Source organism: Parasteatoda tepidariorum, chromosome 2, assembly GCF_043381705.1.
Source record: "Parasteatoda tepidariorum isolate YZ-2023 chromosome 2, CAS_Ptep_4.0, whole genome shotgun sequence".
Classification (NCBI taxonomy): domain Eukaryota; kingdom Metazoa; phylum Arthropoda; class Arachnida; order Araneae; family Theridiidae; genus Parasteatoda; species Parasteatoda tepidariorum.
Genome location: NC_092205.1, coordinates 28,440,225 through 28,467,677, shown reverse-complemented (window position 1 = coordinate 28,467,677; position 27,453 = coordinate 28,440,225). Strand labels below are relative to the sequence as shown.

At 28.2% G+C, this 27,453-nt stretch overlaps 1 protein-coding gene across 15 annotated transcripts in view; it reads right to left on the bottom strand.

The window, feature by feature from the left end:
* Positions 1–3,493: 3,493 nt before the first annotated feature.
* The window catches only part of LOC107443290 (tudor domain-containing protein 5), a 37,829-nt gene continuing 13,869 nt past the window's right edge, over positions 3,494–27,453 (bottom strand). For 11 of the 15 annotated variants that reach the window (XM_043043878.2, XM_043043873.2, XM_043043874.2 and 8 more), the window contains 15 exons: positions 25,823–26,007; positions 24,896–25,037; positions 24,058–24,119; positions 21,908–21,977; positions 20,460–20,543; positions 17,314–17,448; positions 17,116–17,198; positions 13,468–13,524; positions 11,910–12,033; positions 10,312–10,391; positions 8,845–8,904; positions 7,767–7,869; positions 7,580–7,692; positions 5,467–5,594; positions 3,494–3,621 (listed from right to left, as the gene is read on the bottom strand). In XM_043043878.2, coding sequence (XP_042899812.1) covers positions 3,605–3,621; positions 5,467–5,594; positions 7,580–7,692; positions 7,767–7,869; positions 8,845–8,904; positions 10,312–10,391; positions 11,910–12,033; positions 13,468–13,524; positions 17,116–17,198; positions 17,314–17,448; positions 20,460–20,543; positions 21,908–21,977; positions 24,058–24,119; positions 24,896–25,037; positions 25,823–26,007 — 1,443 coding nt within the window. In that variant the 3' untranslated portion in view covers positions 3,494–3,604. Of the gene's footprint in view, positions 3,622–5,466; positions 5,595–7,579; positions 7,693–7,766; positions 7,870–8,844; positions 8,905–10,311; positions 10,392–11,909; positions 12,034–12,148; positions 12,285–13,467; positions 13,525–17,115; positions 17,199–17,313; positions 17,449–20,459; positions 20,544–21,907; positions 21,978–24,057; positions 24,120–24,895; positions 25,038–25,822; positions 26,008–27,453 lie in introns of those variants that run through there. The other 4 variants (XM_043043879.2, XM_071177390.1, XM_071177391.1 and 1 more) reach the window with 2 other exon arrangements.

Below are 27,453 nucleotides of genomic sequence, written 5' to 3'. Positions count from 1 at the left end.
CATGTCTTCGGATCATCCTCCGGGATGTTTCCCAGACCGTCTCCAATAGCCCATTGTGCAGGTCTAGAGCGACGTAAATGAACAACAACAACAACATTCTCACAGAAAGCGATTATTCGTATGTAACTGTCAAAAATAATTTTTTTTTCTTTGGAACTATGTTCAATGTAGTTTCTAGTTCCAAATAGTTTCCAACTTGAAAGTTTTTAATCTATTTAAAAATAAAGAGAGAAACTAACTTACTAAACTAACGTAACTTCCTTTTCCTATGACTCTTTACACTAATGGTGAAAGCATGTGAATAAGTCTTGCCATAGGTAGAAGGTTCTGCTCTATGCCAGCTGTAGCCCATTTTTTTTAATAACGGCAGGCACTGAACTTTCGTTCTTCGCCTTAGAAGATGCTGGAAGTGTTGTTCATTTATCGTTACCCAGTGGGCACCTGCGAACCAAAGTCACGGAGGCGAGCAACATTACCCACGCCACACTGCCACAAATACCCGTTCATAGGGTGGGCCACATTCATACATCAGAAGACAACAGAGAGAGAGAGAGAAATATCCATGTCCAGAGCAAGATTCGAACCCGCAGCCATTGGCTTCGCAGTGAGGCACGCTAACCACTCGGCCACCTGGCCGGCCCTGTAGCGCATTTCGATTCCAATGCTCGTAATGCTTAATCTCTTACCTGGGAAATATATTCAATGGAATTGGTTAAAAAGATTCGTAAAGCGGACCCCTCAGTGGATCAAAATTATGAAGGCATATCTTCGTATCATCCTCAGGGATATTTCCCAGACCGTCGCAAATAGTCTATTATGCAGTTCTAGTAAAACAAGTAGCAAAATAAAATAAGTTTTCAAAAGTTCATGAAAAAAAAATTTTTTTTGTTTGTCTCATTCTGGTACTTAAATAACATGTTTGTTAAGCCTTTTGTTTTCATAAAACACAATAATTTGTTGTATTTTATAAAAATGAAAATAGCGCAGGTTGTTGTTGTTCATTTACGTTGCACTAGAGATGCACAATGGGCTATCGGCGACGGTCTGGGAAACATCCCTGAGGATGATCCGAAGACAAGCCATCACAATTTTGATCCTCTGCAGAGGGGATGGCACCCCCGCTTTTGTAGCCCGACGAACAGCCCGCGAAATCGAACACTTTGGGGTCGAACTGTTTAACGAGAACCAATACCGCACACCCTCGGTCCCTACGAAGACTAATCCAAGTGGTCACCCACCCGCACACTGACCGCAGCAAGTGATGATTGACTTCAGTGATCTGCTGGGATCAGTCAACTGCGGGACGCACAGATTGTATTCCTATTTTAACAATTTTTTTTTTTGAAATTTAAATATTGGGTTAACATTATTTTTAAATAAGATTGTTGATTCAGCACACTATAGCGTTAATTAAATTATAGAATTATTAAAAATTTCCAGTTTGCTCACTTAAAATTATTTTTACAAAATTAAAAATTATAGACAGTTTCTTTTAATGTTCATTATAGATGATTTCCTAAGTTCCACTAACTAAACCATTTCTACCCTTGCTTTTGGATTTCGTCTCATGGTTTTTCTAATGATGAAGTTATGTAAGTATTTCTCCATTATATTTCGATAAATCAGAAGTAGAAAAAAATATTAAAGTAGGTATATAATTTGGTAACATTTAAATTATTTTCTTTAATATTACAACAATTTTCTTTAATATTATGACAATTTAAAACAGGGTATGTAGCCAAATTAAAAAAAAAAAAAAATAACAATAATAAATAAATAAGCACCTTTTAAGCACTGTAAAAAATTATCATAATTAGGATATGCGGAATAATAAAAAAATTTTTTCTTCCTATTGTTGAAAGTTCCTAGTATTATGCATTAACAAAATGCATATTAATTTTCAAAGACATTTAACATGAACATGATAAAATTACTAGTTTCTGACAATGAACTCTTTTCTTGCTTGTATTAGTCATTTAGTTTCCTAACTTAAAATTTTTTTAATTTGTGTCTAAATCAAGACAGAAATTGAAGCTCTTTCTCTACCTGGGATTTTTCACTTGCTAATAGTGAAAGGATGTGAAGTGTTGGTGTTGTTATATGTTGAGAGTTCTATTGAGCGACACCTAAACCATTTCGATCTTCAATTATTTAAGGATCCTAATTTTTTGATTTACCTAAAATTGGAATATTTTTATTTAGTATTTATTGACGAAATGCGTTTGCTGCAATAATGAAAATTATTGAAACACATAATTTCTGATTATTTGAATTGTAACCAATGCGTTAACTCCGTGATCGTTCTGACCGTCGCCAATAGCCCATTGTGCAGCTCTAGTGCGACGTAAATGAACTACAACAACAACCGTGATCGTTCATGCCGTAAAAAAATTTTGTGTGATCTTTCCGATGAAAAATGTTTGCTTTTAATTCTCATTTTGCGGGTGTGACTCATCAAGGCGAAGTTATGGAATACAATGTCAGATTAATGTTATAGTTGTTAATACTTGAAATTACAATTATTTTCTTTCAATTTTTGAAACTTTTTTTTCTAGATTTTTTTCTGTAGTTTTCTCTTTTCTAATATACACAGTTGGGCAGATTCACAAGATATTACTGCCATAATAAAATTTATAGAATGAAATGGTTAAAATTTCAAAACACTAAAATAGGCTATGAACAATTGCATAACATGACTGAAATTTTTTTTCCGATACCATTTTTTTTCCTTTCATATTTTGGACAGTTTAAGGGCCGAAGTTTTTTGGCTCATGGGTCATATACTGTGCATCTCTGATCTAGTATATGGTGTGTTTGTATTTCCTTTTATACCAGGATTGTGGGAAGTTTAATTTTCTACTTTGTTACTGTTGATGTATTTATAGATAGGCCCAAGAAATCTCATTAGCTTGATTTTACATACCTTAACCATATTTTGTTCTCCAAAATTCTGTACTTCTCAAGATCTAATGTTCGCAAATAAGTGCCTTTTTTCTTTTTGGTCCATCACTCGCTTCCATATAGAATTATTGATCTTATATAGTTGTAACTTTGTTCCTTCACTCAGGCTTCGCAAAGAATGTTGAAAACACAAATCATAATCAGGCATGCGTAACAGTGAACAGTTCCCATACTGATGCTCAGTTCTATCAGTTGTAACTGTCGAATTGAGTGTTACTGTTAGCAACGGCATGATATTACTATTGATTATAAAGTTAATTTCGAAGATTTAAAATCAAAATTTGTGTGAATAAGCTATTTTTTCTTACACTGTTTCATTGCAGCAGAAATCATCAATCAATAAGATACGTTTGTTTCAGTTGTGCTCAATAAAAATAGTTTTTAAGATGTATAATCTGAATTGAATAAATGTTAATTTTACAATAATTTTTAAAATGCTATTTATAAGTGTAGAAATCAGAGAAATTAATTGAGCCCTTTTTGTATGGTGATATTAGAGGTTTATATAAAAAAAAATTATAAAAACAGTATAAAAGAGTCGATCAACATATTTATTATATTTACAACAAATGTATATCACAGATTTCATTTCCTCTTTTCCAAATAGATTTGAAAATAACATGCATGCAGAAGAGTTGACTTTTCATTCATATTTCGAATCTAAACAAAAAACAATTAGAAAAGTTGATTATTTTGCACACAATTTTAATTAAAATCAAGTATGCATGACAATAGTATTTCAAAACTTCAGCTAATCTAAGATAAAGAAAGCTCAAATGTTTAAAAGCAATTATTTTGAAAATCAGACACACATTTTAAAAAAATGATAATTGTATGAGGCATTTCAAAAAGTAAGGATACTGCACAGATAGCAGCAAAAGAAAAGTTTATATAAGTCTGATAGAACCTTTCATGACGACAAGACCAAAACTGAAGTTAAAATGTTGTTCCGAAAACAGGCGGCACTGTTCTATGACTGGGGAATATAAAAGCTTGAACCTAGACTTAACAAATGTGTTTACAATTTCGGCAAGTCGAAAAATAAGGCATGTGCCAATACGTAATTTGTATTGTACATCTAATCAATTAAAATTTTTCAAGTGAGTTTGCAAAATTCTATCTTTATTTTTCAAAAATGCCTCGAATTTTTTGATCAGTTTGTTCTTAATGTTAAAGTAGGCTATGGAAAATGAATACTATGCAATTTAAAATCCTAAGAAAAACCTTCCCTTCAAAATATAAAAGTTCAAGGTCATCTCATTAAAAGTAAACATGTATGAAGTGGTTTATCTGAAGAAAGCAGCAACAAAGTTTTGGTTTCTTATATTATTTATACTGTTGTCTAGCTATGGACATGCACTCATTTTCATTGGAGATACACATTCACTCTTTTTTTTATTTTTTAGAGTGATTATCTTTTAAAATTAGTGAAAAATGCAGTTCTTGGCATTTTTTGCCAAAACATGTTTAATCAAACATAAAATCAAATATGTTTTTATTTTTTCAAATTTACTTACAAATTTAATTGAATCTTTGTACCCTTTCTAAAGTCTGTCTAAAACGATTTCTCGGTACCTAACTTCGTTTGGAAGTTATACCGGAAAATAGAGAATCGTCGCTAAGCAGGTAGAAAGGCCCGTTCGGCCGGATTAGGAGGGGCGACATTCTTTTTGTGTTTCATCCATTCTGTTGACTGTATATAGAAACTTATTGTACACACTTCATTTATCGACCATTATACAAATGAAATTAAACGTTTTCTCCTACCATAAGTCAAAACTTTAAATGAGTTTTTATCAAAACGCTGTTTTTAGACCTGGCCTAACGTTTTTCTCATAATCTATACATTGAAATAAGCTTTTCTTTATTTCAAATTACGTAAAAATATATTCTTTAGAAAGTAGAATAGGATTTTTTTGATATTTTTATATTTCGATTTTATATTAGTATTTTAATGAATATTTTTTAAATGAAAAACTTAACTTTTTTTTAAGTTGCCGCCATTATGGAAATTTTGCGAATATCAAAAAACCGCTAGGCTACTTTTTAGATTATGTCTTTATGTTTCAGAAAATCTAAACAAAATCGTTTTCCTATGTTTCAGGACTTTCATGGAGAATCCATGAGGCCAGTGAGGTGCTACTTTTATATGACCAGCCACACGGAGCTGCCACCAACTTATTTTTTATTATTTTGTAAAAGAAAATTTTTTAAAATAGACTTAAATTGTAGCTAAATAACATAAAAAAACAAGGAGTCTCTGCATGGTCTCTATTACTTAAAAAAATTCAAGAAAAACATTAATAGTTTACCATCTCAGGGTGGGATCCCCCCCTAAAGAGCCTTAAAATCTTGAGTAGTAGAATAAAGCTTTTTAAAAAGTTAATAAGTAAATTGTTCTGGTTTTTAAAATGTATAAAAAATAAAAAAGTACCTAATTAAAAAAGAAATATATTTGCATAGATTTTTGGGTAGAAAAAGAAGCAAGAATTGGAGAGTACTTACAGGACAAACATATAGAGTTAATGTCCCTTATTCGCTCTTGAATGGTACCAGACAATGCTTCTACTTTATTCAACTCTGTTTTGATTTCAGTCTGTGGAAATTTTTTATATTTCTCTTGCAACATCAGTCTAAAATATATTAAACAATAAAAATTTAAAGAACAAAGTTTTCCTTACATTAAGGAGAAGCATTCATTATAAAAAACATCATTAAAAATTAGAAACATTTATCAAGCCGTTAAAAGGTAAATTGAATTTTAAAATAACAAAACTTTACAAAGCAATTTAAAAACACAAAATTTGTACTTCAAAATGAAAAAAATTATAACATTGTTCAATAGTAATTTAATGATAAAAGTAAGAAATGTTTTATAGCAAGAATCCCTCCTAGTATAGTGAATGTGAAGGAAAATTTAAATGCTTCATATAACAAAATTCATCGCAAAATAACCAAATAAAAACAATAATGCAACAGAACTGCATTGCTTCCACAAGAATGTCAATTTAAATTTAGAATGTCAAAGGTCCACTCTTATGGAATCAGAATGCAGGAGCATTAATTTGTGGATAGATTTGAAGTTGCATAAATATATAATCTGTTTTCTGCACTGCTTTTAAAACTCATTACGAAGAATGAAAATTTATTTTTATTTTAAGTGTTTCTGCCAGCCTATGCCAAAATTTTAAGGATTTTGTTTGACACCAGCTAAGAAATTACAATTTAAAGGTAAAACCCTGCATCCTAACTAGAATAACTAGTTCTATTCTTTGGTTGAGTTAATACGTATATGACTTTGAATAAGCATGTTGGAGATCTCAATCAACTTGGTTATTTGTTGAAATTAGATATTTACTATGTTGATTAGCAAATCGGCAATATGTGGTTTATTCTTAAATCAAAGCTAGTTCTTTTTTTGTTGTAAATTTTCTGTTGGATGTCTCAAATGGGATCTCTAGTATAGCATGTACCATTCAAAGTGTTTACTGTCAAATAAGTACTTTAAAAAACTTATGAAATTTTGCTTAGTTTAAGAATTTAAAATAAATGTTTTAGTTTTACTTTTGAGGTTCTAAGCATTTTATAACAATAGTTTTCCCTCACAAACAGATATCTCTACATCCTTATTCATAATGACTCTTCAACCTCACAACATTAGTAACCATTAAGGAACAATTCTGGTACACTAGAAGGAATACTGGTAATAGCAGTAATATATAAGGGCAACTTTGTTTAAAAGAATAACAATTAACTATAATATACTTTACTTTTATTATTATTTAAATTGAATGCAATCTTCAAAAAAACAAAAAATTACTATTTTTGGAGAAAAAAAATGAATAGACAATGGTTCTCAAACTCAATTGTCATCACTAAGAACCAGTGAAATGCTGTTTTGATCAGGAAAAATCTTACACCTAATACGAACAAAGCAAACAATTCAAAGATACAATAAAACCTGCTTAATTTTTTTTTCATTTAAAAGGAAGACAAAAATGTAGGTTCAACTTATCGTAAAAAAAACAACCTAAATGTATCTTAAATGATTGATATGCTGAAATTCTTGTTTATGTAATAATATCCCCACACATTAAGTTATACTTATTGAAACTTATTTTTGATATTAAAGTCATAAACATTAATAAAAAAAAAGTACGCAATAAAACTAATTTACTCAAATTCCTTCTACTTTTTTAATTTAAGGCAGGTCAAGTATAAATTTTTGTTTTTGCTTTCCCTTGGCAATCTGGAAAATTCATTTAAATGTTATAAACTTTGCTTGTTAAAAAATTGAATCAAAAAAATTCTACAATCCTCAAGTTTTCGAAGTGTATTTCTTATGATTCATTCCCTCTTCATAAAAGAATAGGTATTTATTGTATTTTTAACATAGCTCATCTTCCCTTCCTTCTGGAACAGGTTTCTTATTGTATTTTCTCAATGACTCAGTCTCTCATCATTCTGAAATAGGTTTCTAAATGTATATTTACCATGACTAATTATCTTTTCTTTTTGAAAGAGGTTTTTATTGTTTTTTATAATGGCTCATTCTTTCTTCCTTCTGAAACATCAAAATAAAAATTAATAAAGCAGTTTAAAAAATAATAATTCCAACCTTTTGAACTTAATAGCTTCTTGCATAGCTTTTAGGTCATAGAGACAGCACTTATATATTTCCCCTTCCGAACTTGCTCCATCAACAGGTACATGACAAGAGTTAGCCGATTCCTGAAAAAAATTATCAAACATAAAACTTGATAAATTAATAAACGAGTACGAAATTTTGCATCCTAAATACCAACCCTTAAGAGATTCTTCATATTATTAGGATTTTGAAGTGCAGTTTGAATTGTTTCTCGAACTTCAACAGAGGGATGACCCAATGAATTTAGAACTTTCATGACACTGTTAATTGGACAAACAAGCAAATTAAATCAATGAAGTATAAAAAATTTTAATATTTAAAATTGAGCTTAAATGATTAAGTGTAATTTTAATTGTTTTCCAAATAGCTGAACATGTTAATATTTAAAGAAATATGTCTGAATTATTTACAGAAATATTCAGAGCTCTCTTTCTTTCTTTTTTTTTTAAATTTAAAAAAAAAAAGAAAAAAAGACTGTAAATGTTCAGTACATTCTTTACAACCCTAATCAGGATTAGAATTTTCAGGATGTATTCACATATGAACTGAAATTTAAACAAAATAGAATATTTATGCTGGTCTCCATACTTTTCTCCAAACTTTATGCCTTTCTTCTGTGTAAAAATATAACCTAACTTATTAAAAATTACAGCCTTATATCTACAGATTTTAGTGAACACTTTTAATAAGCTAGGATGAAAAATTTACTAGTTTTTTAGTGTCTTTCATCTAGAAATATTTGTAATCAAAAATTTAAAATTTAACAGACAAAATTGCAAGCGGGCTCAGTGGTGACTTGAAGGCCATCCAGCTATAGATCGATGGGTACCAAATTGCCTCCAGTAGGACAAGACAATCTATTAGGAAATGTAAATCAATAATTGACGATTCCATGCTTGGATTAGCATTTTTTTCAAAGCATTAGAAATTGTGATGTATGCATGATGCATCATAGACATGGATGTCTACGCACATGCCGAAAAGCATTGATAGTGCATTGATGGTATCAAGTGTGCGTGTGTCAAGAGCAATTCTCTCAATCAGAAATCGAAGACCACAAGCTCACGCGAAGAGCATTTTCCTCCAATCGTAAGTATACTAATTACTGTGGCGATTATCGTTATCCTCAATTTCTTACAATGCGACGCATCAAACAGAGATATACATTTAGTAAAAATATTAAATGCAAAACTCATAATATAAAAACTAGAATTTTAGAAATGATATTGACTTACACAAATAAGGGATACAATTCAACAGATTGTTGAAGTGGAGAAAACCCGTGAACTCCATTTCTAATGAAAAAGAAAGAAGCATAAATTAAATTCAACGTAAATTAAAGTCAACATAAATTCATCTTCACATTCATTTTTTTTGTATCAAAAACAAATGTTATTTAAACAATTTGTGTTAAACCAAAGTACCAAATGCATTAGTTTCAATGTAAAAAGTATAAGAGCAAGGGACTTAAAATATAGTTTTTATGACATTAGTTTTTTTTTTCCTTTCCAAAATCAGAAGTTTCAGAGATATCAGAAGACTTAAGAGTTCCCAAAAGTACATGAACAAGCAGAAATTAAGCCTAAGTATCAATTAAGACATAATAATCAAAGAACATTAAAAAGGAAACTTGAAGAAAATCAGTTTTAGAATAAACAGAAACAAAAGTTTTGTTCAGGGTGCGTAGCCAAATCTTTGAATCAAAAATAAGCACTTTTTAAAAACTTTTCAAGCACTTTACAAAGATTTTCAAGCACTCAAAAAATTCTCAACTTGACCCTGAACTCAGAACAAAAGTACCCTTACCCCCTACATCAAAAAAAGTGTTAGAAGTAAAATGAAATAAACAAGAACAAAATTAAAATAAATTAAAAAGAAAAACATTTCATAAGGATCTGATATTCTCTCTCCGAATTGGAGCACTCGGGTTTCGGTCAAACTCCCCATTTTTTGTGAAATGCATGGGATCCACCAGATATCACTGAAGGGAAAAAAAATTATTCAGAAAAAAAGCACTTTTTAAAAACGCCTGCTGAAAAAAGCACCTTTAAAAGCTTTTAATAACGAAATCCCCAAAAAAGCACCTTTAAGTACTTTTTACAAATGCTACGCACCCTGTTTGTTTCTTCTATTTTTGAGTATTGTCCATAAATTATTACATTTAATGATTTTCCATGTTACAATTAATGGTAATAAGCCATAATATGTTTTCAAACAGTATGGACATTACCATCTTAAATCATTTTATTTAACGATTTCCCAGGCAAAATTAATATGCCATTAATAGTAACAAGTAACAACATTTTTTTTTTTAACATTATAGACATTTTCATCATAAATGTTCTAATTCAGTGATTTGCCAGACTGGATTAATAATCTACAATTAATAACTACAAGCTATAATATGCTTTTAAACCTGTCATATTGGCTGTTTTTAAAATGTCCCTAAGTTTTACTGCAAATACTACTTCTATGCAGAAAAATCTTGTTGAACTTTAAGTTTTTCCCTCATATAAAAAATTTAAGTTTAAAAAATATTTTATATCAGGGAACTGAGGACTCTTTAATTTTGCTAGGCTGAAACACAAATATACACAAACTCAAGTGCTTTAAAACATAAAATTAATTGTCATACAAACTGTAAAAAAGGTAAAAAAACTCAGGAAGAAAAAAATATTAAAAAAATTCGTAAATAGAATTACTTTTCACATTTCAGAAATAATTCATTTTGTTCATCTCTTAAAACTGTAGTAGTAGGAATTTCTACATCCTTACACTGTAACTGTAAATAAAATAAATTGTATAACATGCATACACGGGATATAAAATGCAATAAATAATTACATAATAAATATGTATACTTTTTTAACAATCATGACAAAGAATCAAAAAAATCAATAAATTTGTTACAATTAAATATGTACAAAGGATAATTTTTATCAGTTTGAAAAAAAAAGTGAAAAGATTACTGCTAAAAATAAATAAACAGAAAAAGAGTTGATTGTGCTGTTATCTCTTAATTCATTTGCACATCTTAATTTTCAACTAAGTTAATGAAATTTTAAAAAATAAAACTAACAAGTAAAGTATACAAATTGATGAAATAAAAAGTTATAAAAATACAAATTAATAGTAGAAATGTTAAATGCATATTTAACTGCTTATTAATATTACAAACAAAGACAATTACCAAAAGTGTAATTCTTTAAATAATCATAATCTGTGCACACACTGATTAAAAACAAAATCTGGGATTGAATAGAAAAAAAAGTGTTGAAATTAAAATTTTCTACTCTTGCTACAGCAATCATTTAGAATTTTCAATGTTTATTATTCTCTTTATTAAGAAATCTCTGTTAACAGTATTAAATACTATGAATAATTAGTATCTTAAGATATCAAACATATTTGTTAATTATAAGACCTTTAATCTCCCCAATAAAAATAAATTCCTCTTTCTTAAGTGACAGTAAAGTTAGCAGGGTTCTTTTTAACAGGGTGTCTGAAAAGTATGGAAACTATCAAATAACATAAGAAGTATGCATTAGATCAGAAGTAGTACATGAACAACTTTTAAATTTCATATAAAAACCACCATTTTTTATGCTAAAATTACTATGTACAGCAGAAAAAAATTATCCCCATTTGACATATAGGTTTTTAAACTTTGCGTCACAGGTGGTGCTGTAATCACAAACTGAAAATGGGATATCTATTGCTGAAAATGAAAATATCTTGAGAAATACATGTCAGATCCAAAACATAAAAATTACATTGCTTGACAGATTTTTAAACCTATATAATGACACCAAAGAATACCCCCCAACCTTGAAAATCGATTCACTCTCAGGGGATGGAACAGGCGTTGTGTGAATGGAATGTGTTTGTAAAAAATATTACATGCATGCAGTTCTAGATTTTTTGCAATTCATATTTCACAAGATATCTGTTACTTTTTGGACAACATGTATATCATTTTTAATAATTCTTGAAAATGTCTACTGTTTATTATATTTAATGCCATTTTGTCTACTCTTGTTAAAAAATAATGATAACAAAAGTTTCTGTTAATAAGTCAAATTTTCCCAAACTCAATTTTCGATTCAGTTTTACAAGTTCTCCAACTTTTGTACAACCTACAGTTGTCTTAACTTACAAGTTGTCCAAGTTTTACAACACATTAAAAAATGCAAATATTTATGAACCAAGTAGTTTCACAAAATACAATTCATGCATAGTAAATGTAGTAATAAAAGGTAAACATTTCAAACGAAATTGTGACAAACTTGGACTTACTTACTCTTGATTTTAAAACTTCAGCAGATTTATCATGCCAAAATAAATTACAAAGATCAGTAGCAGTCATATAAGCCATGTCAGAAATCATAATTATATGAGTCCAATAATCATCTCCCAGATAAGCCCTAAGAAAAAAAAAGTATAAAAAATGCCATGTCAGAAATTATAATTACATGAGTCCAATAATCATCACCCAGATAAGCCCTAAGAAAAAAAAGCATAAAAAGGCCATAAAAGCCACGTCAGAAATTATAATTATATGAGTCCAATAATCATCACCCAGATAAGCCCTAGGAAAAAAAAGTATAAAAAGGCCATGAAAGCCACGTCAGAAATTATAATTATATAAGTCCAATAATCATCACCCAGATAAGCCCTAAGAAAAAAAAAGTAAGAAAATGCAGCTAAGTTTATTTACATGAAAAATTTTATTATGCTTGTCTTGTAACAATAATAAAATAAATGAATCAATATTTGTAATAGCTATTATGGTATAACATACTTCATTACAAATTTTGATTTATAAAACGATTTGATACAATCTGCTTTTCTATCCTAACAAATATTTCGGATTTTTGAATTATATATCTAAAGAACTAATAAATTTTAAAAGGTACTTAAAATGATATTTTGAACATAAAATACTTACAAGTAGTGATATTTTATTTCTAAAATTTTTCTTTATCCATACATCTTATTCTTTATATTAAAAAAAATCTTAAGTTGGGTGGTTTGTTTCAAAAATTTAGAACAAGTTTATTATCTTAGTATGTAATTCATGTACAGTAAAAAAAAAAAAAAAAGATTCCAAATGAGTACATAACAAAATATTTATTTTTCCCGTGAATTCTTTAATTATTTCAAGAGTAAATAGTTTTCAGTTTAATATATTAAACAAATTAAGTTTAATATATTTAAACAAAACAATGAGAATTTTAATTGCGTTTGAATTTCTTATGTATTTAACATGTGAGAAAAGCTGGTTTTCAATGGGTGAAAGACTGTAGGTTGAAATATGATTTTTTATGAGCAGAGAACATTTAAGAAGTTTTTCACAAAGTACATGAAACATTATTTTACAAAATAAACAATTCAGGTTTCCACTAGCTTGTTTATTTTCACAAACTGAAGATTCATAAATTGCAAATAGCAGAAATCCATCAATAAAATTAGAAAAAACATTGAAAACTATTTATAGCAAAGGTTTTATCACTTTTATTTGGTTGGTTCAGAGTTGCTTATGTGATGGCAAAAATCCTTTCCTCACTTTGATTACAGTCATGAGTACAAATAATTTATATTATAATTAATTGGATAATTTATTATATTATTAACACTATAATTATAACTTATTACTAATATACTTAATTTTTGCTAAAATCAGAGACTCTTTTCATATTAGAGTAAGAAGTTAATTCTAAATACTTATTGTCTAAGTAAGAGTTATCGTTGACACACTTTAATAAATTAAAATAATAAAAAAAAGAAAGAAAATTAAAGCAAAACCAATAATTTAAAAATTACGATTCTCTTAGAAGAAAAAAGAGAGGCGTATTCACCTTTCTACAAGAGATGAGCTATTCTTCTTATCCTGACTTTCACCATTCATTCTAAATCTAAAACAGGAAACACCAGTTATTTAAAAGCTATAATAAAAATTCAATATGCTTCTACTTAAGCAGAAGTTTTCTATGTTCATAATTTTTTCCAACTATAAAAACTAAATATATAAGAAGAGTAATTATATAAGGAGAGAAATTTCATAAAGAGAATAATTACTTAAGGAGAGTATTTATTTACCCATTTTTTCAATATCATATAATTCCCTACAACATATGTAAAAAGGTTTATAGAAAGTGACCTTTTACTATCTGACATGCAATTGATTACCAAATTCTTTTTATAAATGTAAATGCATAGATACACTGTCTGAATTAACACATTTTTAGTTGTTGTAGTTCATTTACGTTGCACTAGAGCAGCACAATGTTCTATTGGCGACGGTCTGGGAAACATCCCTGAAGATCTGAAGACATGCCATTACAATTTTTATCCTGTGCAGAGGGGATGGCATCCCCGCTTTGATAGCACGACGAACTGCACATGAAGTCGAGCACTTCACCGTAGAACAGTTTAAGGAGGACCAATACCGTACACCCTCAGTCCCTACTCAGATTGATCCGAGTGGTCACCCACATGCATACTGACAGCAGCCAGTGATGCTTGACTTCGGTGATCTGCTGGGAACTGTGTCTCAACAGCAAGTCCATCATTGCAGGACACACATTTTCTGAGATTCAGAATTTTGAATATCAAAATATTGCAGAGGTAAAAACGGCAGAAAGAAAGTGAAAATTTAAAAAGTAGCAATATACATTAATGAACAGATAAGTAACTATGAGTGAAAAATTTATTTATTATAAAATAGAGAAAGAAATCATAAAATGAAACAAATGTTAAACCCAACTGAGAGAAAGGTAAAAAAAAAAAAAAAAAAAAAAAAAAAAAAAAAAAAAAAAAAAAAGAGAAAGATTTAGACAATTAAGACACAGTTTCAGTGTTGGGGCATCATTCCCTTCAACACATTAATTTTCCAATGTGGAGAAATGGGGGAAATTTGGTTCCTTATTCTTGAATGTGAATTTTTGAAAAAAAAAGAAGAAAAAAAGGGCAATTTCGACATTTGGAAGAAAAAAAAAAGAAAAACAAGAGGTAAATAATAGACATGCAGATTTTCTCACCTGATGTGAAGAATAGCAATATTCTGGAAAATTTGGGATAATTAGCTAAGTTAAGAAAGCAGTTGTATATTGTAGCCCTAATGTTAATTGTATTTTTTTCCCAATTTACCACATTTAAGGTATAGAACTATTTAAAAAAAATTACATATGATTCAAATTATCTTACTTAAAGATAACTATATGAAAGAATATTTCTTTATAAGCATGAATTATTTATCAATATTGTATAAAACACTAATGCATATGTATGTATTTTGTTAAAAAGAAAATAATTATTATTTATTTATTTTTTTGCAATGGCAACAAAGAATTAAAACCTGAAATATCAAGAAGTGGACGAGCAGTGATAAATTTGCATGCTTTGTAAATATGTTTACAAAGTTCTGAATGAAAATTTTTTTCTTGCTTGTGTAACAAAAAGCTTAAACAAATTGAGCCATAAATTGGGCAGAAATGAAAGATTAAAAGCGAACAGTTCAGCTAAGAAACTAAGGGTTTATCTATTGCAGTGATCAGTTGGTCAAATAAAATTCATTTCGTTATTATGCCAAAGCAAATTTTAACCAATCACAGGGTAGCTTTTTCCTATTTATTTTTTTAGTTTTGATAGTCATGGTGGCCAAAATCGCTGTGGGATCGCATTTTTCATCATATGAGGAATTAGAAAGAGTTATCTCTGAATTGAGTTACATTACATAATATTCTTGTTTTAAGGTTAAGTGCCACTGTCTGGTATATCATACTTTTATGTTGTTTTTAAGGTTAACCAAACAGTTCTGATCAGTAGAATAACATAAATGCTAACATACTAACCCTAGAAATTGGTTCAATAACATTACCACTAATGAACCAAACTCGTGCTTGGGTTAGTTCCGGTAAAGTACCACTGTTCTCAAAAGGATTATATTTTACCAAAGCCACTATTTTGCAATAGCCACTGAAATAAACTCATAAACTGAATCATATTTTTTGTAATCATTCTACATAATCAAGGCTGAAGAGAGACGCCTTTTATATTTTTGTTTGGTTTTCATACATTTTATGAATTTATGCTAAAATAAAGGACTAACAATTAATTGATGTATCTTTAAATGCTGAAATTATAATTGTATTTATAGAGAAACTCAATGAATAACATGATTGCTTATAAAAAAAATCTGCCAACAAATTATTTCGAATTGCTCCTAGTAATCATTGAGTATACATTTCTAGTAGTCAGAGTTATGTCTTTATGGTCATTCACTAGAGCAGCGTTCCCTAACCGCTGGCCCGGTACCGGTCCGTGGGTCAAATGATACCGGGCCACAAATTTCATTGAAAGTTAATTTAAATTCCTAGGTATATACCCCAAATAAAAAAACATATGTGTTCAATTAAAATTTTATTGATTTAAAAAAAGGGGGCTGGTAGTGGCATTAATTCTTTAATGTTTCAAAAAGTATAAAAAAAATAACCACTGCAACTACTTTCTCTTTCAATTAGTTTTAATTAAAAAAAATCAATCATCATAACTGTAAATATCATAAATAAAACCCGAAAACGCAGTGCGAAATTTACATTGGAACTATTGAAGGACTTTGTCATCTCTCTCGATCGTTACTCGATCGTAACGTTCTAGAAGTTAAAATGTCAAATCACTTTATATTTATTTTTTGGTGTAACTGTATTTTATTTTGAAGGCATGTTTAAATACAATTAAATTTAAATTAATAAATTTAAATAATTTAAAATATAAGCAATCAACGCCCCCCCTCCCCCCGGGCCAAGGTAAAATTATCAAACGTTGACAGGTCGGCGGTGAGAAAAAGGTTGGGGAGCACTGCACTAGAGGACTGCTTCTGATTATGACTGCAGTTAAAAGCCATATTTTCATTTAATTTTATAAAATGTAAATTGTTTTTGAAACCTTTTAGGATAATTCACAGAATGCCTAAAGTCATCTTATCAGTTTCTTTAAGATACAGTTATCCTTATAAATTGCTCCCTATATATAATATCACATTTGTTGATTAATATTTCATCAGTGAGAACTCAATTAAAGTTATTTTTATGTGTTTATTCTTTTCTATAAAATAATTAAGTCTATTTCAATTTAGAGTATGCAAAAAAAAAAACTTACAGTTAACTGCAATCTGTTTTACAAACATGAAAAAACAGAACAATGAAATCTGTTATAATTTAAATAACTCACATATAAAAGAAACAAATCATTATTTAAAAATTAATTTAAACATACACAACTAGATCACATAAAAAAGTTCATTGTTATTGGGAAAGTTGGTGTAGCAAGTAGTCAAAATGAGTGTTCAAAACTAAATCTAAATCAGATTAAAGAAATCTGCTACGACAAAACTATGAGTACTTTACAAAACAATGCATTAGTATATAATCTATCAATATTCAATATAAAAACACAAAAATTCTCGATAAAGATTAACATAAAATAAAAAATAATAATAACCATACCTTTGTGAATCAGCACAATAATTAACAGAGGCACTGTTCTCTGCTGAGTTATTTTCTCCATTGTATGTTTCAAAAACTTCAACCTTAAATGTTTCAATCATAATAATACATGTAGGTAACTTCATTTAAATTGATAATTAATATTATTTTAAAATGGTTGATAATTAAATGATATTTTTACATTAAACACATACTTACAGGTGATTTATCAATTAGATTAGAGTTATCAGCTGAATAACTTTCAGCTAAGTTTTCATCCAACAGTATTGCATTGATATCAATGTCATCATCACCAGAAGTATCACAGAGTAAAACTGACAGTGAGTCATCAAACTGAAACAATATTTTAAATTACCCTATAATATAAATTTAAATGCACACTTAAAATTATAAGAACAAAAAAAGATGCAATACTCTCAATAACTTTTTAATAGTCAGATTTTTACACATTTTGATGTAGTCTTAACAGCTTGAGGGATGCATCCAAGATATACTAACATTTATTGGCAACAGGATTGCCTTTCAATCTTACGAGATTTTCTTTTTTCAGGAAATATTTCAACAAATTACAGACCATATTTTGGGAATAAATTACAAAATTTAATCAGATAAATTTTTTTTTTTTTAAATTAATAATTTGATGCATAAAAATTGTCTGTCTTTTGAATGAAATTACTTATTTAATAAATAATGAATGAAAAGGAATTGTACACAAAGTAGAGGAAGGTTGTCTGGAAAAAAAATCAGGTGGTCTCAAACACTCTTTAAAAGTAGCGGGATGTTGCTGTTGTCCATGCATAAAGAGTAGAAAAAAGTTCTTCATAGATGGGGTAGTTACAGTATATGACTGAAGTGTATAATACTATTTCAACAACTTTATAATGTTTTCAAATGGCAGTCAGGAGTTGTGGATTAAAATGAAGGTTGTGCAACTTAAAAGTACATTATTAATGATTACATAAAGCCTGCTGTACCTTAGATCGTCATTTGTTTCGATCACTAGGGGGCTCCATAGCCATCATGACGAACTTCGCTAATGGCATCCCCACATTTGACAAAAAGTAATTACTGAGTAGCATGCATGGACTTTACTTTATGCATGGACAGAAAAGTAAAAGTAATTAATTAAAAGTAGATAATACTGAAGAAATGCAATTTTAATTGGACGAGTATTAAATTTTTTTTTATTCATGTTGCCACTTATATTTTTAAACCTTGAACCACAATATGCAAGTTCAACCTGCATATTTAGTGGTAAATAGAGATATCAGGGTGCTTAGCTAAATTTTCAACAAAATATAAGCAACTTTTAAGTACTCAACAATCTTTTTAATCCCTTTATTTAAAAAAAAATCATGATTAGGATAAGCACACTAATAAGAATTTTTTCATCCTACTGTTGAAAGTTTTTCATATATATATATATATATTAACAAAATGTAAAGTAGTTACCAAAGACATCACATTACCTTATCATAATAAAATAACACGTTTCTGCCAAAAAATCATTTCATGATTACATTAGCCACCATAAAAACAATTTATGCACAATTTTAAATATATTCAATATTGAGTGGATCATTTTATTTTTTAAATTAATAACTATTTTAATTATGTAAAATAATAAATTATAATTAAAGATAATAATTAGTTTAACTATTACTTAAAAAAAGTTATAGTTATTTTTTAGATTTGAATTAAAAATTATTTAAAAAAGCATATTCAACAAAACATTAAGAAGATTACTATTATAGATCATGCTGAATTTATAAGGAAATGTAAAGAATTAAGCAAACTAAGAAAACTTATAAATTCATAATTCTAATGCAAATTAGTGAAAATTCTAAAGATTTTTTGGTTCTATTTTAGAAAACGAAAAAGGAAAAATAGGAAGCCTGAAATTGAGAATCTCTTGCAAAATGCAACAGAGTTGCACATGAGAACAAAAGAATCCTTTCCAGCTAAGTATAGCACAAGCGATTCTGCAAGTATTTCATCAAATGCATAGAATGATTGTAAATTTTATGTGCTACAGAACGACGATACGCCAAAATTTATTGTGGTTGAGTAAGTTGTGATAATGTTGAGTGAAACAATGCAAAAACTTCGCTTTTCTTTGTATAATTCTTGGAGAAAATCAACGTGATAAAGAAAAAATATCTCATTACAGAATTGAGAAAATTATGTACTTTTTTAAAAACACCCAATAAAAACAGCACCTGTAAGAGCTTTTAAAAACGAAAATCGACAGTAAGCACTTTTAAGCACTTTTTGAAAATGCTACGAACCATGGATATTTCGTACAGGAACTGGAAAATTTCACTGAGTTAAGCTTTTCTTTAAAACACTAATTAAAACTATGAAATTACTTGCTATGTAACACAGCTCAATAATAAAGTCACGTGACGAATCACTAGCAACCAGGTATCTTACTAGCAATTAAGATTTAAAATTAATCTATAATAAACTTAATATTATTGCAAATTACAAAACTTGATTGAATCTAAGAACTAATTTGGTACAAGACATTTAATTGGAATTATATTCAGATTTAAGTGAATTGATGATCAAAACGTTTGGTTAGATGGAATAAAAGAGAAATGGCATGATAAGAACAAATCACTTCAAAAATTTCACAGTTTAAACATGAAAAAAGTGGTTGCACATAAAAAAGCAAGAAAATTTATTAACAATAAACAAAGGTCACGAAAAGTTTAGAAAAAAAATTAATTTTATTTTTAAATTTTAAAAAGCATATATCTTTAGCATATAAAATCAATTATGCAAAATTAGCCACTTTCTATATTTTGAAATAAATACACCCATGTAAATTAATATTCTTCAATGATAGTTAATGTCTAGAGTTCTAATTCACGTCCCATTCTGAGCTATAAAGATCTCCTTAGTTTATCCTTAGTTATTATATTTAGAATGATATTACAAATTTTAAAAATAAAAAAAAAAATCATGAAGTCATTCCTGTTTTATATTTGAGGTCCTGGCAATGTATTCATGATTAAATTAAGTAGTCTAAATGACAAAAAAAAAAAAAAGTTAAATTAACTTGAAAAATTTTAAGTTTTCATCTTGATGCAAAATTCTAAAATTGTGGTCGGAGGAAAAATATAACCTTATTATTTTGTTCTTTATTATTCGGCGGTTTGATCATAAAAATCAAATTTTGTTAGTTTCTTGTTTTTATCATGTATCACTAGGAAAACTGTGTTAAGAGAAGAAAATGTTCTTGAAGTGTATTGAATGATGTGTATTATATGTTTCTAAAGTGAATATTATAGAGTTAAAAGCTACATATATAAAAAAAATATTTTAGCTAATTTGTATACCTCTAATTCAACTTTAGCCATAATGCAAGACTTAATACAGAGTTGTAAAAATCTATTAGTAGCTCTTTTACTCCATACTTTGGCCTGGAAAAACACACAAAAAAAAGGATGAGAACAAAAACTGAGAAAACACGTAATTGACTAAAGATAAATTTGAGTAGATCAAAAGTTCTATTTTAGAAAACATGTCTATAAAAATGACAAGGTCTAATAAAATAGTTTTGATAAACATTAGTGTTAGCTAATTCTTGGAAGAATAGCCAGATATGGCTAGGTTGTACTTCAGTATTTTTGAAACTGGGAATTTTTTCTTTTAGCATTGATTTGAATTAAGGCTAATATTTTTGACGCCAGAAGAAAAAAAATTGTGCAAAGAAGGAGTAACAAAGTAAAATGTTTTATATTTTTAAAATATGTCTATCATTTTTCAAATACTTAATAATAGAAAATGAACATACTAGTACATAAATAGTAATTACTTTATTAATACTAGAACATAAATAGTAATTACTTTGAAAACAGAAAATAAGTTGCATAAAAGTGTTATCAAGAACAGCAGACTTCTTGGCAAGCTCAAAAAATTCACTTTCAGTTTATGGGATGACTAGATGCAATAATATCGCGATTTTTTATATTTTATTTTTCAATACAGTTAAATCCCATTTTAGTGAATTTCAAGAGAAAAGCAATTGCTAAGCAATAATAAAAATTATTTACACCGATATAACAAATTTTAACATTAGCTAACATTATTTTGTTAGATTGGAATTTTTCATCTAAAAATAAATTATAAATACCTATCAGTTTCAGCATATTTCCACTCTAGAATTAGGAACATACCAATGAAATATTTCCCAAAAACAATTAAATTAAAGCAATAATATTACATTTTAACATTTTCTTATCAGACAAATATGCAACCCATAATTTTTTTCTGTACAAATGATTAGAACCAGTAAATATTACAAACTTCTCCAAATTATGTTCATGTTCAAACAAAGTATCCAAAAAATATGATGTCCTACTTCCACACAAAATTATCTTCAAGTTAACAATTTTTCACTTCAACTTAAGTGACAGTTTCTAAAGTTTAAAAAAAAAATATTTAGAATGTTATTTAATTCCTTTTAAAATGAATTAAATAACCTTTATATTGTGTCCCAATTAAAGAATTTTTAGAACAAATATGTACATTTAAACTGATTTCAATTTATATATTCTCTGAAAAAAGTTTAATCTAATAATTTTGGGAAAAAAATTATTAATCCTTATTAAATTTAGCATTATTACATAAATAAACCAGGATATCAATTTTTCTGAAGAAAAATTTTAATTTTGTAAGACTTTTGATGGTAATTAAATAAATTAAGCATCACATGTAATGAATAAAGAACAAATCATGAAGTTAATATATTAGGTTCCTTATGTTATTTAAATAGTGGACTTACATTATTTAAGGGCTTTATTGAAGCAAGTTGAGCTTTAAAAGCTTGCCCTGGCAAAGAGATGAACGAATTTCTAAAACAAAAAAAATATATATGTATGTAGAGTGAGGATAAAAAAACTGGATGATCTTGAATAACTTTTGAAATAATAAGTTAATCTTCATGTTATAGGACTCAATCTTAATGGCATGAGAGGGTGACCTCAAATATGCTAATTAATAAGTGCAGACGATATTTTAAGTTACGAAATCAGACACAAAAAAGTTCTTTCTCTGAAAAAAAAAAAAACATCTTTTTTTGTTGTTGTCGGATTCTGATTTTTAACCTCCAAAAGCCGCAATCTGGGAAATGTGGTCCCAATAGTTTGATCCGGAGAGTACTCCAAAAAACCCTTTTAAGTTAATTTTACTTTTTGCATATTTTGTCAAATCTGGAGAACTTTTCAAGCAAATTTAAAATCATTTACACACAATTATAAAATTCGTTAATTCAAAAATAATTCCATGCAAAAAATATTGAATTGTAAGGTATACATATTTTTGAATCATTTTAAAGAATATAATTTTACTTGGCAAAATACAAAATTTCAAGGAAACCAGCAGAATAGTTCCTAAAAAATAAATTTTAAATATTTGACTTTTTTGTAATTCTATTACGCAAGAACTATTTAACCAATTTTGCTCAAATTTTGTGTATTGACATGTAAAACTACATTCTTTAAAATGATGCAGAAAAACTGTATACCTTTCAATTCACAACTTTTTTGGCCATTATTAAATAATTAAAAAATTTTAAAGGAATAAATATTTATAAAAAGTTATTTTTTGCATGGAATTATTTTTGGATAAACGGATTTTATAATTGTGCGCAAAATTTTTTCAATTAGCTTAAAATTTTCTCTAGATATAGCAAAATATGCAAAAAACTATTGGGACCACATTTTCTAGATTGCGGCTACACGCTATATTTTGGGGTTTGGGGGTCAGAAATTCATATCCGTCAAAACAAATGTATGCTTATTCAGAAAAAGTATGTTATTACATCTGATTTCGTAACTTAAAATAACGTCTGCACTCATTAAATATCATATTTGACGTCACCCACTCTGGACATAAAGAATGAGTCCTGGAATATGAAGATCTGGATAGATTAAATCAAAAGTTATTCTGGGTGGTCTCTTTTTTGGCGCACTATACGTGAAAGAATAATGATAATAAAAGATGCTTATAATTTAAAAGTTAAATAAATTTCTAAAAAATATACCACGTCTGCAATTCTTTAAGCTTTCTAATTAAGATTTGTTGTAGAGGTAGTAAAATAACACTCAGGTTTATAATTATAAGCATAAATTACTTTCACAAACACTTAGAATGTTTAGAATCAATAGAACAGAATATTGTTAGAACTTTTATCTATATATTTATATTATATATATGTAATGACAGTTCTAGCAACAATTTAACAAATTATGTAAGATTTTTTACTCAACGAGAAACCCCAAAGATTATTACGAAACTTTATCTGGTTCACTTTATAACCCAACTCATTTCCTCTGCTACCAAGTCAAATTCTGTGGAAAAGTGTACTATTATTTAATAACATAAATGATTAAATAAACTACAAAGGCATTAGAAATTACAGATTAAGGAAAGTTTTTCTGTTTCCTAAATGATAGCATCACAAAAGCTACATATTTCCATCACAGAACTTGTATTGATACCTTTTTTAGAACTTTTAAACACCATAAGTTCAAGAAAAAATATTTTACAATAAGTACTAAATATATATATGCTGTAAAAACACAATTACTTTGAATTATTATTAGTCAGAGAGGTTTATTTATAATTATTACTTTTATTTATATGAATAACAAAAAATATTTTTATAATAAATGTATTTGTTAGTGAAAAAAAGAATAAAGTAAAATAAATATTCAGCTTTGAATATTTTTTTATGGAATGTTATCTCAACATGTCTAACATCAAAAAAAGAAAACATGGTATAAAATTAAGTAATTAATATAAAAAACATATTATTCTAGTTCTTAAAAATTTAGCCATTTTTTCGAAAATATAGAAAAAATAAGAAACAGTCAAAATTATTATAAGTCAACTTGTTAAGTCTGTATATATATATATATACACATTGTTTACTTTAAATAACGAAGTCTGGAACAGGGCACTTTTTCCCAGCCTCCATAATCAACAACATAAACCTAAAAAAAGAATTCACATGAAATTTTACTTTCAATGAAATAATACTTAATATATTTCAAAATATTACATCCCAAATATTTTATTTTCCAACTGAAATGGCTAAAAATATTATTTAATTACCATAAATTATGAAATCATAATAATTTTTGTTTAAGCTCAACATCCTCATGAATTTATTTATCTTCATTATTTACGAACATTAACTACACATTTAATTAGTTTTAAAAGTACTTGTAATTAAATATATTTCAAACTAAATGTGTATAATTGAAACATGTTAATTGAAAGCAAATTATTTCACAAAAAAATTATAGTTTAAAAGTTTCATGCCACTTTTATACACATTTAATTAATTTATTATTCTACTTTAAAAATCAAATAATAATTTACAAACATTCCCTTGTTTTTTCTAAAGATAAAGTTTTTTTTTATAAATAAAATGAGACTTAAAAATCTTTTTAAAAATCACAATCTTAAGAATAAATTCAGAAGTTATACAGTGCTTTGCTTTTTCACTTAAATTACTGTTTTTAAAAATTAACTGTTTTAAATGGCTAATAAAATCAAGGTTTGAATCAAATGATTTAAATCATTTCAACCATGTACAGAATCTATTAAAAATAAAACATATATGTTTAGCTAATCCTTCATTGAATTAAATCAATAGGATTCAATTTATTACTTTTACTGTATAGTGTTATTAACACACAATTTCAGTGAAATATAAACATTGAGTAAATTAGATCACTTATGAAATTAAACTACTTTTTCTTACATTGACAGAATCAGCATTAGGTGATGATGTAATCGTAGTGCGATACCAGTGGTTTTCATGCATCGCAACACACGTTGAACCAATTTTGATGTCTTTCATAGACATCTGATAAATATCTGATTTCTCATTGTGGTAAAAAGATCTGAAAGCAAAAAAATTTCATAGTAGAAATATAAAACAAAAAATATAACACTTGTTTTAACCTTTAGGGTGTTTTATTTCCCTTGATAAGCACATCACTAGTTTTATTTTTAAGACCATGTTTATGTGATATATATGATATTGGCAATCAATATGGGCTATAGGTGGAGCATAACAGAACTCATTACCCAGGGCAACACTAGACAGACTTTCACCATTAGTGTATAGATAGTCATAGGACTTCACTTTAGTTTCTGTCTTGATTTTCAATCTTTTTAAACTTGAAAATTATATGAAAATCACAACTGCATTAAACATAGTTCTTAATAAAGGCATCATGGAAATTAAAAAAAATATTTTAGATAATCTTAATGCAAAAATATGATAGAAGAAAAAAAAATCATAATACATTCCCTAACATTTAAGCCTAAGAGGAGAGAGGCTCTAGTCATGGTCTTCTCTATATTCAAGTTTTGCAATCACAAATACAAGTGGCACAGAATGAAATTGACATATTACCTATTTCCCTTGAATGAGCCAATAAATCAGATTTAATAACAAAGATTAAGACTCCAAATCACCTCCCTTTAATTGTTAGTCATTCAAAGTACTTTAACGATGTATAAAATATGGAAAAGGGTAATTAACAATCTAAACAAAAAGTAATCAGACTAAAGAGCTGAAACAAAACAAAAGAATAAAAAATTTATCTGAATCTATTTCAGTTGATTTTGTTTTATATTAAATGAATAAAATGAGGTTGAATGAGCAACAAAAATAGAATACTGCATTTCGTCTTCTAATTCCCTAAATCTGCAGATAACTTCTTCAATGTGAAGTTTAAACCAAAAGCACCCAGGATTAATAGCAACTGATATGAATACAGGAATGTACAAAGATAAGTTGATATCACTTGGAAATTCAGCAGGATGATAAGGTTGTGTAGGCAGGACAATGTCAGATGGTATTGCCTGAAATTAAATAAGAATCACTTATTTAATTTAAAAGAAAAGCCAATTAAATAAAAATTACACAGATTACCCTGATTATTATACTTTGTCCTGCAAGTGTATAAAAATCAATGTTATACAGTATGAAAAACAAATTAATTATATTTATACTGATTACCTTGATTATTATATCATCTCTCGCAAGTGTTAAATAATCAAGGTTACACTGTATGCATGAAACTTTTATTTTGTTTTAAAACCATCGTTGTACAGCCCCGATTTGGAGTTTACAACTACCAATATATAAACTACATAGCCTTGTAGTTTTGAATCCGATTCAGAAGACAAGGGAACTCCTGGATCAAGTATTGGGGAAAAATTGCCTTTGTGCAGGACTTTTTGAAGGAATTAACCCGCAATTGCATCAAATAGAGAAAAAAACACAAATACCCTCCACGGTTAGTCTGGTGGTAAAGGGACTCTTAACTCATTATCCATCTACCACTGAAGATATTTTAATTCAGCAATATGGTCAGTGCGAGTCAGGGGTGGAATTTGTATCGACTAGCAATCGCTGCAATACACACCGGGTCAGCTCATTGGGAACCAAGCACTCTATCCGATTGAGCCACTATGACTCATGTATCAAAACTTGGTAAAGTCCATTGATTGACGCCACAAATTGCACTAATCAATGAACTTTACAAGCCAAAATTCTTACATATTGTTTACATTTGGGGCTTTTGTTTACACCTGTATAGGTGAACGTGTGGTCTGTCACCAGGGAGTAAAGTTATTAATGCAATATTATACTGTCTCTTTTTACGTCATAGATTAGAATTTGCATATATTTTTAATTAAAAGTAATCATACTAATTAACTTTTTTGTTCAATTGAGTTAGCATTGGCATTATATAAATTGTGTGAGTTTAAATTGTAGTCAATCGTACTTTCATGCTTTAGGCTACTAGAAAAAGTGGTAATTGCTGTTTTGTTTGCATCACTGTTTCTAATTGAGATTTTCTGGCATTCATCCTCATCCTAAATTTTGGAGACACCTTTTGATGCTCTCATGTTCGTTATCCACTATAGGGTACTCATCACTAAAGAAATGTTGTTCATAATACTGTATTCATAATAAGTGTCCGAAGTTTCCATTAAGTAAAATTAAACCAGTCTCTAGAAGATGGAACCTCACATTCTTTCGCAGTCCTCTTGATTTTTCAGGTTTTAAGACAAAACGTATAGCAGGATTGCCACAGAAAAAAATGAGCAAAATAGTTGCTTTTAGTAGCCTAAAGCATGAAAATAGCAGCCAAAAACTAGGAAAATAGTTGCCTAATAAGAACAAAAAATTCATCAAAAATATGACTAAAATTTTGTTAATGACTTAATTGTCATATACCATCATTCATTCAGTCAAGTTGGTGGCAAATATGATAATTTTCATATAAATGTTTATATATA